We start from the raw sequence: 14,405 nt of genomic DNA on the forward strand, positions 1-14,405 counted from the left end.
TACGGTAAACAATTAACATCGATTGTAGTACAACTAGTTAACAAGTGGAGTATTGAAGAGCATAAATTCGACATTGCCTTAAACATAGTCATACATTAGTACATGATAAAATACTAATTAAAAATACATAACTAATATTATTATAATGAAATGTAAATGAATGAAATATCCGAAAGAATTGTACTAATATTATAAACACGAAGATTTGCAAGTATGGATCATGGCTTGATTATGGATGTATGGATGTTTGTTACTCTTTCACGTAAAATCCATATCTAGTATTAGTGTGGTAAAAACTATTGGACGTAGGGTAATTGCGCCTGTTCGCGTCCACTTAGTGCAGTTGAAAGTTTGAAGGAGAAAATAAAAATGTTCCAGAACAAATTTCAACGCAAAATTTATGTAACGTGTTCATTGCATAGTCTATTTTAAGATTTACTTTCGATTGTGTTGGAAATATCATGTGGTTTTTATTTATCTAGACAAAAAGCAGAATTAGGCGTTTTACCCAGTTCGCGTCCAAAAATTCCAGTTTGCGTCCACCCGTGGACCAGTTCGCGTCCACCAGCTTAGAAAAGGAATTAAGAGTGTATTGGGTGATATTTTATCAGATGAATGCAAATAAAAATTAGATTTTAATGAATTATTTATTTACGAATATAGCTATTTAATAAAAACCGGCCAAATGCGAGTGGGACTCGCACACCGAGGGTTCCGTATTAACCTGTTTTTTTCGTATGTTTTAACTGTAAATGATTATTTTTTCAATGTTTCCCTTATATTTGTGCTATAAGACGTTGCTTCGTACCAAACTTCAAGTGTCTGTATTCACGTAAAGTACCCTGTAGGTTTTGATTCCCTTGCGAGTTGCGAATGACGAAATTTGCGAAAATTTGCAGCATAAACGGCTGTATCTTTTGCTTATAAGTTTGATTTTTTCACTGCTTCAAGGGACAGCTGTAGATTTGAGTATTCAATATAAATTTCAGCTTTATACCTCCACGCGTTACTGAGAAAAAGGGTCTTGACAGAAAGAAAGACGGGCAGACGGACATACAGACAGACGGATATCAAATTGATGATCAAGTCTCATTCACAGAATACCCCTTTTAAAATGAAAAAATAGCATCAAAATTTGCTAATTTGAATGAAAATTTAAATTATCAACTTGTGGTCTTAGTCAAAAATTTACAATCTATTTTAAATTACATACATATTTTAACAAACAATTCATTGCTACGTAATGAAAAACAATGTGGACGCAATATTATGTTCTATTGTTATGCACTAAGTGTATAGTTTGCGCCCACCGTGGACGCAAAATGGAAGTTTTACAAATTCGGTGTAGTAATTCGCGTCCACCTTATTTTAGCTATTAATTGTAAAAGAAATAAGCTGATTTAAAATCCATACTATTCCATGTTTTGTTAACAAAGTAAAGAAACGGTTACATATTCAAAAATTCACATTTAACAATAAGATACTTACCGTCAAACGCGACGCTGCGCACTATTTTTTTTTCAAAATCCCGCGCGTTTTAGCTCTCTCGTTTAATAGCCAAAATTAAATATTTTTTTTAAATAGGATAGGCAGTCCGCAGGCATATTTTGAATATGTGTGCATGTCTCTTATACATTGAGGTATTATCGGAAATTTTTCTTATTACAATTTTACTTAAAGTACTTATACTTATTTTCGTGAATTTTCTAAAAGATGTCCGCAAAATGGACGCGTATAGGCAGGTGGACGCGAACAGGCGCAATGACCCTAGGTATCGGACGGATTTGGATAGAACTTTACACTGTACATAAATAAGTTACGCATCAGAATAACACATGAGCCATAAAATACTTGATTTTGTACGCTAGTTCGTCCGCGATACGTTGTTTTCCTAAAATTCTTTTAAAAACTTTGAAATGAATTGCGTATAGATATTATTGTACCTACATGCATAATATTTTGTTATCGCGGCGTATTACAACATGCAGCATGCAAGCTGACGACGTGCATTAGGTCCGCTCACAATATCTCCTGCAAGCGCATCAAAATCGCATTTGTATATCATGTTGTAATATTTGCAACACAAACTTTTTATGCTTTTGTTACATCATCATTTCTTCTGTGATTGCTAATATTACAAATTACATTCACTACTGAGAGTGTAGAAGTCGTGGCCATATCGTAGATTTGCTCATTTCATGAAATGATTGATCATTTCGTGAAATGGTCGCATTTCATGATGTGGCCAACATAGTTTGACTAGATCCCTAAATCGTCAATGTTTCACGATTCTGTCATCCAGATTTGCAGATCGTATAAAATATAGGGAATTAGGGAGTCAATAAAATATTAAAAAAATTCAGAATATTTTAAGAACTTGTTTATTGTCATTCAAATTAGTGCCGCAGTAGCCAGTAGCGGCTGGCGAGTGCCAGAAGCAAATCATTTTTGTAAAAGGAAACAGGCTTGGTTAGGTAAGACTTTGATAAAAAAGCCAGAAGCTTTTTAGAAAAGAATCAATTATAATAATATATGTAGTTGGATATATAAATATCGTTATAGGACGCATTTTTTTTTTAATATAAGATATCCGAGGTTTCCATAATACTCGAACCACTTCGTCGTAAATTCTTTGCTATGACTTTCTTCCTATTGTATTAAACGAATAATGAAGTTTTTAACTACGAATAATAAAATTTTCGAAAGCGAATTTTCTTCACACATAAACAGCGCTTGCAGCGCCTCTATCAAACATTTCTTGAAAAAACTGCGCGTTTAGTTGCTCATATCGAGAAACGATGTCTTATCATTGATCTGCTCAAACCACATCATGATGTACATTCAATCAGATCAATAGACATTCAACCATTTCATGAAATGCGACCATTTCACGAAATGATCAATCATTTCATGAAATGAGCAAATCTACGATATGGCCACGACATAGATGCAATACGGAAATGTATTTAATAAACACGGAATTTGCCGTCAAAGTTCACGTGTAATAATTATTTCCATATTTATTTATAACTAGCAGTCCGCCCTGGCTTCGCCCGTGGTACATATTTACGTTTTCTCTACATAAGAACCATCCTCGTACTTCAAGGAATATAATAAAAAAAGAATTAACGAAATCGGTTCAGCCGTTCTCAAGTTATGCGCTTACCAACACATTTTGGGATTCATTTTTATATTATACCTCTAGAATAATCATTATATTATTATATAAGTAGGTAGTTTAGGAAAATAAACGCATTTTCATTATAAAAAATATACAGGTTGATGGTAATCTATACTTAAATATTATAAAGCGGAAGAGTTTGTTTGTTTGAACGCGCTAATCTCGGGAACGACTGGTCCGATTTCCGAAAAATTCTTTCGGAATGAATTTCCACAATGCGCCGCTCATGATGAACTCCATATAGCAAGCAATTCCGTGCATTCCTGACGACTGTCCTTGTAGAAAGCGCAAGAGTATCATCTAGCCGCTGGAACGTTCCTATAAATGTCGCTGATTGTCTCTCGAGTCCCCGCGGCGAGTTGCGGCCGGCGAGGTCGCGGCTTGTGGTCACCTAATGATCTTCAATTAGACGCAATCAGCGGCGACTCGTTTGCGAGCCGACGATGCCGAAATAGCCAAGTTATTGATTGAAGTATTTATGTCATTTGGAGTCTATTTGTTCGGCTTGCTAGTTGCTTGCCGCTCGAGTAGGTACAATACAAATAGAGGACGATTAATATTTTAAAGTTTATTTCCACGCATGTGTGTGATGATAGTATCTAGGTACCTACTCTTTGTTTTGCCGGTATTTGGAAAATTTCCAGGGTCGTAGCCCAGCTATAGGTAGAAACGTAGAAACTCATAAATAAAATTACAAAAAAAAGCATTCTACTTTATTTTAAATTAACGCTTTGTTAGGCACAATATAACTAGGTCCTTTCATATAATGAAAACATAAAGTAAATTCGAATTTGAATTTGAAGTAAATGTTCACGTACATATGGACGGTTAGTTATAACAGCTGCCATCGTAATTCGTAGCGCAACACCCCTTTTAGGATTGTTGTACCACCTGCTGCTTCTGCTGCTGTGTTACCAAACAACAAAAGCTTAGGTACTAGCTTTTGTCAGGCTTATGGTAGTCTTCTAGTTTTCCATCCAATGTTCACGGAATGTGGTGACTACTGAATAAGAGGTAAATCGTTTGCTTGTACAGAGAGAGAAAATGAGAATTTAATTTAAGATATTTGCACGCTCAACAACGAGCAGAATGTCTAAGAACCTATAAAATTTGTACCTCAGCTATGTAGGTAACTACATTCAGCAAATAAAGACAATTTTGAATATTTGAATTTGAATTTCATTTAAAGCCGCGGACGACGCGACGGAAGCTTTCTCATAATATTGTGCACAATATAGGTAGGTATTAGTATAGAGCACGTAACCTTTAAAATACCATTGTGGCTGTGACACTGTTTAGTATTTACCCATGGTATTTACTAAAGTAGTTACCAATTTAAATTTGTCTTTCTTTTTGCGATAAAATGTTTTGTACCTATTGTTTTGTATGTTTTAATTGTAAGTATTAATTGATATTTAGTTTTATAGCATTTAAATGCTTTATACAAATGAGAAATTAAGTGTAGGTATCACGAAGCGGCTGGTGGGATTGAATTATGTATTTATATTCTTTAACAATTTCTTATATTATGTATTTTAATTGTAATTCTGAAAATAAATATAAACCATATACCTAGGTACCTACAGGGTGGAAATTTTATATGGGCCTTGAAGGGGAAGTAGGTACCTACTTGAATTATACTGGAGATAGCAAATTTTGCTGAAAGGAAACATTCCTTTATTTTATAATACTTATAAATAAAATTGCATTTAAAGTATACCTATTTTAGATGTTTATCAATTCTCATTAACTAGTTCTAAATAATAAATATTAATTATTTTACCAGTTTTCCATTATTGTTGTAGTTATAACAGTAAGACGAGTAAAATTTTCATGGACAAAACTAAACTTATAAATACTTATGACTTGGCCGTTGAGACGACGAAAGCTCAAAGTTAAACAGATCGTAAACGAGTGATCAAAGGGGTAGGAAGTGTAGCGGGGGTGAGGCGCGGGGAGGGGCTCTCCACCGCTGCTTCACCCCTCCGAAACTTCACTAAATCATTTATTGCAATTTCTGCTACTGTTACTTTTTTTAACAACATTTCTTATCTTAATAAATTCATCAGCCTGTGTAGTAACCTTTGGTGCATCATGAGTCATGACTCATGAGTGTCACATGACACATCTCGTTCGTAACCTAGTGGTTGGGACTTGGGGTCAGCGGGGCGCGTTCCCGAACCCCAGTCCCAGTTCCCGAATACTTGAAATATCCCCGCTCGGCTGTCATGTCGCCCTGCGCCCCGGGCCCCGGCAAAGCGGGCTAAGCACGAATGTCGAACCGCTTTTCGCCCAGTGCCTTATGAGGCGTGTTGCGAGTAGGACGCGCGCCGCCGCCGGAAGTTGAGTGCGTCTCGATGTGCAGTTAGTGTCAGTGGAAGCCCGGAGCAGTGCACGTCCAGCCGCCAGCATGGGCTGCGCCAAGGGGCTCTGCGACGCCCACAGCGTCTTCATCTTTATCAACATAGCCTTCGCCGTAAGCTCCTCTGTTCAATCTTGTACACATTCCTTGCGCTTTGTGCAATTGATTTACTGAAAATTAGACATGTTTCACAGGGGATTAGATATAATCCGACACCCTGATCGTCATAATTTTTACTCCTAAAATAAATACTTCTAAAATAATTGCATGTTTATGTCATGATTTTAATTTCTATAAACGGGATCTTAGCCCTTAGGTAGAATCTTGGTAAAATATTCAATTTATTTCAGTGGTTTTACATTAAATTTTATATTATGAATTAAATTTTATTGATAAGATTTTGTTAAGAGGCAATTTACCTGGTCTATGTTATTAATTTAATTTAATATTGGCGCTTGTGACGATATTACGGCCTACAAAATATTTCACTTGAAATATGTAAATATCCGTGACCGTCTCTCCGACCTCACGATTTGCGTGTTTCTATGGAATTTGATTATTAATTAAATAATGGGTATTCATTATATGTACATTATTTTGGCCAGGGTACAAGCACGACAAGGTATTATTGTGGCTAGACAGATCGCAAGTTATTTTGTACGCTTTGACATAGTGCAAACAATCGAACGCATACCGTTTGAAAAAATGTGGTCACGCGATCAACAAAAAACGACTTCGGGCGAGGGTCGGCCTGGCCTCTACCTGTAGCTGCAGGAAGATTCAGTTTTACCACAGAATAAAAATCTATTACCTTCCTGCAGGCAAATTAAATGTAAAAAATATATGAAAAAAAAAATGGCAGTTTTGAGGCCAACTGATGAAACATAACTTTGTACAGGGTGATATAATGGGTTGGCTTTAGTTAACTGCCGCACGAATTTGTTGGAAATATTTATATTGTTAGTTCTAGCTAACTAACAATATAAATATTTCCAACAAATTTGATAATGAAAGATTGTAATTCCAAAATATTATTGTTAGGAAACTTGTACTTGTAGTTTTTTAGTTATTAATTTTTAAAGTTAATAATTTTTTGTGCGAAAAAAGCGCATTTATCCGTTTTGTTGTGCAAAAAAAGCGGACCAAGACGTTCCATTTCACTGTACTGTGACTTTACGCAGCGGCCGGCGAGTGCCAAAAGCGACTTTAGGGCGATTCCCACTCAAACAAAAAAAAAACTACGTAAGTCTTAGACGTAAGTAGGTTTAAAAAACTATTAAACTTTTATTTTTAATATCCAAATAGGTAGCGAGGAGCGAAGCGACGAGCGTGTTAGGTTAACTCTTGAACTGCCACCAGAAGCGACTTTTCAAAATAAAAAAACTACGTAGGTTTACACAACTTGTTTGTATTTTATTTATGTATCGTAAATTTTTTGTTACTATCGTCAAATCACTAATGCTTAGTTAAAATGATTTTACACCAATTCCATACATTTTGAGGTTAGAATAGGAAAATTGATTTTTCTCCAAAACTATTGGTTTCCTAACTTTCCCCTTTTGGGGGGAGGGTCCCCCTCCTCCTCCCCCTCCCCTCCCACAAAAAACCTATAATACGTGGGGCAGTTAACTAAAGAAACCCCGATATAATTATTATTTAATTATTTTTTGATCAACGACCTTTTTTCTTTCTATTTAATTAGGTATCTAGGTATAAAAATCTTCTTATATTTATCACCTTATTATAGGTATAAATTATGGATATGAAGGAAATATATTTTTTAGTCCTTTAACTTCCTTTTAACTATACCTACCAAATTTTTATTATAATACAGGTATAGGTACTGTACATACAAAAAAAAAATAGCAATTGAACAAGAAATATTGATAAGTTACGTTGCGAAGTCGAGTTCAAAGGGTCGAGGATACGACATCGCGCAGCTGAAATGTGTAATAAATAATTTATTTTGTTGATTCTGTAATACCTAGGTACAAAAAATGTATATTTCTTACGAGGAAAATTTATCCTTCTCCGTTTCCTTATCTCAATAGCTTATTATAATACAAGCTTATGAGCGCCTTCATCGTCTCAACTCTCAATCATTCTCGTATCCATCTGAAGCCACAATAAACACATTAAAATCGGTTCAGCCGTTCAGGAGGAGTTCCGTAACCATCATGTGCACAGAAGAAGTGATTTAAACTGTAAAGATATCAATCAACATCCGGCCTAGATTTTGAAACGTAACTAAATTACCATAATACTATTATTTTCTTATTAAACATAACTAGGTACTTATGGGCCGCCTTATAATAATTATTATGGGATGTTATGATTAGTTAAATACCTACTTACTGCTGGAATATTACGTACCTGTGTCATCTATTTATCTATAATAAACCAAGTTAAAGATACTGGAAAATTTTCCCCATAATTTCACCACTAAGACTTACTAATCATGATTCACTTAATCGTGGAATTATGAATTATCGGAAACCTATAACAATTACAGAGTTAGGTCTATTGTTTTTTCTCAGAGATTTCAAGGCTTTTTGTACATTAACGTTTTACTTTAAATTCTTCTTTATTTATCACCAACTTATCGCTAAATAAATCGTCTACTTGTAAACAAACATTAGTGCATGTTCCGAAGCTCTACTGATTGTAGCGATCAATGTGTTCCAACTTAATGTACCAATTTATTTCCAAGTTCCTGTTTGTTTTGCAAATGTGTGGGTCACTGCATAATTTGTAAAGGATCTGGAGATTGAGCCGAAGTAATTTCTGTTGTATAAGCTAATGAGCGTCTAATCGCTCGCCTCGTTTACTTCATCATTGTAACGATTAGGGAATGCGTATTGAGCAACATTTCCGGTTGGGCTTACTATTGGGACATCTTAAATCTAATAGGTATTCAACTAATTATGAAATAATGGTTGACATTATTTTGCAAATAATAGTTTTAGTCGCAAAGGACAGCGTGGCCTTGGCCTCTAGTGAGCGATTCAGCACAGAGCCCGGAGCCGAGCGAAGCCTCATTGCATATCTGCACAATTCATTGTATTTTCTTTTGTACGTTTCGCCAACGAGCGTGCGCCGAGCATTCAGCACACTGCAACTGCCCCTACAAAGACTCTTCATTTAAATATCGCCGTTTTTAATTTAGTACTCTCTTTTAAAAATGAAAAATAGTAAATTGTTGAAGCGATTGTTGACATTGACCATTTCTTATTATAATTAAAAAAAAATACGATTATTGAATTCGAACTAAAGGCTATACACCTATACATAATATTATCGTCAGTGTAAAAACCTGTTGTTGGAATGCCACACACATTACTTGCGTCACCAATATCAGTTATTAAATTATTACCTATAAGTAAATGTGCAAAAACGCTTAGAAAATGTTTTTAGATGGAGTAGTTGACTAACGATTAGGAATACAAATATTTTCAATGTTCTTATCTCTTAGAGATAGGTATCTGCTTATTGTACCTAATTTGTTATTTAAGATTGGAAAAAATATACCTAATGATAATATTCTATAAGAATTAAGAATAGTACATACTTAATAACTCAATGAAGACGACATTTGCGATCACAAGAAATGGGTGTGTAAATAATTCAAATCTAATAGTTTTTAAACCGACGTATCTGATTCAAATGGTTACGGGTTGTTGAGTAAATAACGAAGTATGTAATCGATCGCGAGAACAAGTTCAAGATCAATCGCACGCTATATTATAGCAGATATAAATAAACCCGTTACGATGCATCGAGCTCGCCGAGCCCACGTGTGCGCCGTGGGACCGGTCACCGGCCGGCTCAGCAAGCATGTCTGATGTCACTGGCCCGTCCGCGTCGTCCATCGCTGCGGTATTCGCACACTATCTGACACTATCGACGTTTAGCTTTGCATTTATATCCTTACTAGTGGTCCGCCCCGGCTTCGCCCGTGGTACATATTTCGCAATAAAAGGTAGCCTATGTCCTTTCTCGGGTATCAAAATATCTCCATACCAAATTTCATGCAAATTGGTTCAGTAGTTTAGGCGTGATTGAGTAACAGACAGACAGACAGACAGAGTTACTTTCGCATTTATAATATTAGTATGGATTTGTTAACGACATGAGAATCTCATCGATTATTGTGCTTTTTATTGTCCAAAGTTTTCATATAGAAAATATAAACTTACCAGTCTATAGGAATTTATTTCCATTGTTCTGTACTCGACCACTAGTTCTAAACAGTTGCGTAATATTATGCGTAACTAGGACAGCCGTTATCTTTATAAATATAATCCTCTGTTGATAGTCGTCTGTTGCTTGTTTTGATGAGCCAATATTTTATCCACACCTTGCCTTTGTTCACTCAATATTATAAGCGTGGAGCAATGTTGTATGCACAGATCACAGAAACTATAATATTACAGTAAATAATCATATTTCAGCTGTATACATTGACAATGTTTGTTTAAATAGATAACGAGCTTCATAAAATCTTATATATAAAAATGAATCGCAAAATGTGTTGGTAAGCGCATAACTCGAGAACGGCTGAACCGATTTCAATAATTCTTTTTTTATTATATTCCTTGAAGTACGAGGATGGTTCTTATGTAGAGAAAACGTAAACATGTACCAAGGGCGAAGCCGGGGCGGACCGCTAGTATCTTATAAATCTTAGTTGTCATCATAGGTTGTCATGTAACGTACGTACCGTATAGTGTGGTATAGTATAAATTATATCCATTAGCAATGAATAAAAGCAATAACAATGCCAGTGCCTGGTACGATTGACAACTTAAAATGTAGTCCAGAGCTCGTCGATCAAAATTGAACGGTATCGGAGACGCGCGGCTATTGCGGCCTTTTGGATTATATTCTTGTCTGGTACAAGTGTTAAGTGTACGTGCTTCTTACTTTAGTGACTTTCGATGGCACTTGCTAAAAGCTCTGTTGTTTCCTTCCTGTTGTAGTGGTTGTAACGAATATTTTCGGAATAGTTATATTACTCACTATGTTATTTTCGGTAGGATACGAAAACAATCAAGCATAAGATCTTATCAGACTGAAACATATACATGTATGACACATTCATACCTGAAACGATAAAGATATAAATTCATAGCATAACAGGTGTTCAAATGACAAATATAATAGCCGATAAGCACAGGAAGGGTGCGTCAAGTTCTTTGTGCCGCATTTACTTCTCGGAATGGGGTCTTACTCCACACTACACTTATTATATAACGTACTAAGATTGTGAGCATATTGTAAGTGGCGAAGAGATAAATACAATTGAACATATTTTATGGCCAGTAAACGCAAATGACAATACTAAAGTACGAAATGTGCTTACGAGACATTCGTATCCGTTATTGCAAATTGTAATGACCGAGTCAATGTTACGCGTACCTATAACCTAGGTTTTATTTAAATACAAATATTTATGTAGCTCTAATAACACACACACTTTATCATAATTATAGTTTATAATGCCCTGTAAAAACCATGACTTATTGGTTTTTCGATGATTCGATTAACGATGATTTATTGGTTTTTCTTAAACATGAGATTTGTACATGAGTGTTTCATCAGAGAAAAGATGACACACATTTGGAAGTCCTCCAGCTCTAATCTACATCCCAGTGCTAAGATGTGTTAGCGCTTCGAGGAGGTCACCAAGTGAGCAACGCCTTGATCTGTAGTAGTGCTGAGAGCGGCGCCGGGGTCGCGCACGAGTTAAGTGATATCTGACCGCGAAGCGTCTCCAAATGTGTCAAGGGAACTCTGGCTCGCAATCATATTGTGCACTTATTGCTAAAACATCAAACATTTCATAAACTTAAATCATAATTTAAGTCAGTGGGTATTACTGTATTACTTAATAAGTTAAAAACTGTCATTTAACCGGTATAATTTGGGTATGATGGCTACGAAGTCCTCGCGTTATCAATGTAAACAATAAGATTTCTGCTATTAATTTAAAACTCATGAAATACAAATAAAAAAATTGCAATTTATATATGCAATTCAAAAAGATTGATGTGAATGAGAATGAAAGGTCAGCGACCACGTCGATATTCTGTAACTTTGTGGAAGCTATCGCTGCAGCTGCTGAAGTCGCGACCAACTTTAACGTTTCTGCGAAATGTCACACTTATTTAACATAGGTATTTCGTAGATTTGTTGCGCAAAAGCAATATGTGACAATGTGCCTTTTTTTAATATTCCTACCTCCTCTTACATTCCAAGATAATTTTATGTTTAGGCTTATTAGGTACATATTTATTCTGTTTACTGTGATCTCCACTATGTTTTGGCATAAGAGTAGGTCTATTATTTTTTTCTGTTTAGTTTGATATAATTATAAACAAGGTTCAAGGAGATGAATATCCTTGTCCTCGGCACACGAGTAAAGAAAACTCTGTATAATATTACGTCACAAGATAATATTATAACAACACACATTTGGTGTAGACTATCGGCTGAGTCAACAAATGTGTTCTATCGCAAGAAGATATCGTGTTACTCTACTTGCCGCCTACATTTTATTAGTTGCTATAAACATTCTTTAGTTACTAGTACCTATATTAAATATTTATTACTTTAGATTACACACTAAAACATTTTACGTAAGTATAGTTATCAATTATCAGGTAGGAGCTAGGGAGAAGGTATGAATTTACGTACCTGTTCCTTTTCCTGTTTTATTGAAATTTAAATAATATAATTAGAATTGTTTGTCACGATATAAATATACCTACCTAATTATTAATTTCATTTGTGAGTGATGTGTCTCCACTAAATTGCTCCACTGATATTGTTATTCACGTGACATGAAACCAATTAGTGGTATCGAGCAGCGGCGGCAGGCGACAGGCGACAGAGCGGCTGCGATCGTTCAATAAAATATACAACAGCATACAACATATTTATATAAATGAATGGTATATTTCACGCTGACTTTCAGCATTTATTCGGAAATAACGAAAATACTTATTCAGCATTAGACTTCAAGTTCTTCTGTATAATATAAAATATTATGTAGGTACAGTCGAGTCTCGTTAATTCAAACCTGCGATAATTCGAACCTCTCTATAATTCAAAGTTATCACGAGGTCCCTACAAAATCTCTTTATATTTCGAACTAAATTCATACATTTTTGTGCACTTGGTAATTCGAATGAAAATAGCATTGCTATATAACAAAACGACGTGTTATTTCGAACTCATCGGCGTCCAACACTCGACAATTCAAAGTTGCAGAGAGAAAGAGGCGGAAAAATTGTACGCAGGTAGTCAGGTAGGTACATTTTGCGACAAGTTCAAACTTGTTCAATGACGTGTGTTTTTATTATGATTAGATTGACTTTACACTTCTAACGAATTGATATGTTTAGTTATCATTCGGTTACTGTAGAATAGCATTTAATAAATAAAATAATTGATTTACAATTAATATTTAATAATTCGAAGTTTTATTTATTTCCTCTCACAAACTTCGAACCATTTGATATTTCAAACTCTTGATAATTCGTAATATTTTGAGAGTCCCTCGGGTTTCGAATTAACGAGAGTCGACTGTATAAGGTTTAAACTTGGATCATTCGAAGTAGATATTATTATGTAATTTATAGAGGAGTTTTTAGTGATAATAAAGATAAACATATTTGCAATAACCACTTATTGATGTAGGTACCTACTGGCAAAAATGCTACCATACTAACCCTCGATAGGTTGGCAGAATCCGTCCTCACTGGGATCGGGTAATTGCTATATTAGAAAAAGAACAAGAATAAATCTCGATATGTATTGACAATGAGGAAACTGGGTTTCAGTAGAGCAATTAAAAAAAGACACAGATGAATAAATAAAAAATGCTCCGTAGGAACGGGATATGAAATGCCGGCTCTTGGCAGATGTGTGATGGCAAGGTTCTGCGTGTTTTATGCGAGGAGACTCCATGTGTTCGTGAAACTGCTGTTGACAGATCGTGCCATATATTATACGTGGTTTTCAAACTGCGTTTGAATAATATTATTATATATTTGAAAACAAAAAAAAAATACTAATAAACTCGTAGTATGTGAACATAAAATATTTCTAGCTCATAATGGTATGCAACCGCAATGATCTCAGCAATGACTGTGGTTATTATCCATATCAAATATTAATATTATAAATGTGTTTACACTGCACGCATTTTGAATTAAAATAGAAAGTCTGGGCTTCGCCTATTTCAAGTCCAAATTTCATACAAATCTAAAAAAAGTCCTTAGTTTTCCAGGGCTGAAACAGTGTGGAACACTTCATATTGGAAACATAAGGATATACTGCTAAATTATTATAATTTCCTCATTCAAAAATACAGAATTACCCAGTAATAATACCCTTTCAAAATCAATGTTCAAGTTTTAAATACACTTGTCACGTTTGGGTAAAATTTATGTACATTGTACAATCTATAAATATGTATGAGTATTTCTAAAAATAGTTGCCTAATTTAAAGCTCTTTAAACTGTATCTTCATAACTATCCACTGGCACAAATTTAACGGAGTTACACCAAAGCGTCAACTAATGACCTGATAATTCCCTTTATCACTAGAACTATTAAATTGTTTTAAATATTATTATAATTTATTATTATTTTTCATCTGTCAACATTAAGTAAAAATTTTCTTTTGTAACTAATTAGGTACTATTGAACTATTCTGATGTAATGTATCGGGAAGGCACAGACTCCTGAAACACAGCGAAAGCTATACTGGGAGTCTGGGGTCTATATTCTGATGTAAGGAAGCTTGTTGAATAAATGATTTTTATTTTATTTTATTTATTTATTATCACTAAAATC

General features: G+C 34.8%; 1 protein-coding gene across 1 annotated transcript in view; it reads left to right on the forward strand.

Annotated features, from left to right (window-relative positions):
• Positions 1–5,439: 5,439 nt before the first annotated feature.
• LOC123696679 overlaps positions 5,440–14,405 on the forward strand; it is a 35,801-nt gene continuing 26,835 nt past the window's right edge. The window contains exon 1 of the mRNA XM_045643031.1: positions 5,440–5,657. Within this exon, the coding sequence (XP_045498987.1) occupies positions 5,592–5,657 (66 nt within the window). The 5' untranslated portion in view covers positions 5,440–5,591. The remainder of the gene's footprint in view (positions 5,658–14,405) is intronic.

The sequence above is a fragment of the Colias croceus genome, chromosome 13 (assembly GCF_905220415.1).
Source record: "Colias croceus chromosome 13, ilColCroc2.1".
In the NCBI taxonomy this organism is placed as follows: domain Eukaryota; kingdom Metazoa; phylum Arthropoda; class Insecta; order Lepidoptera; family Pieridae; genus Colias; species Colias croceus.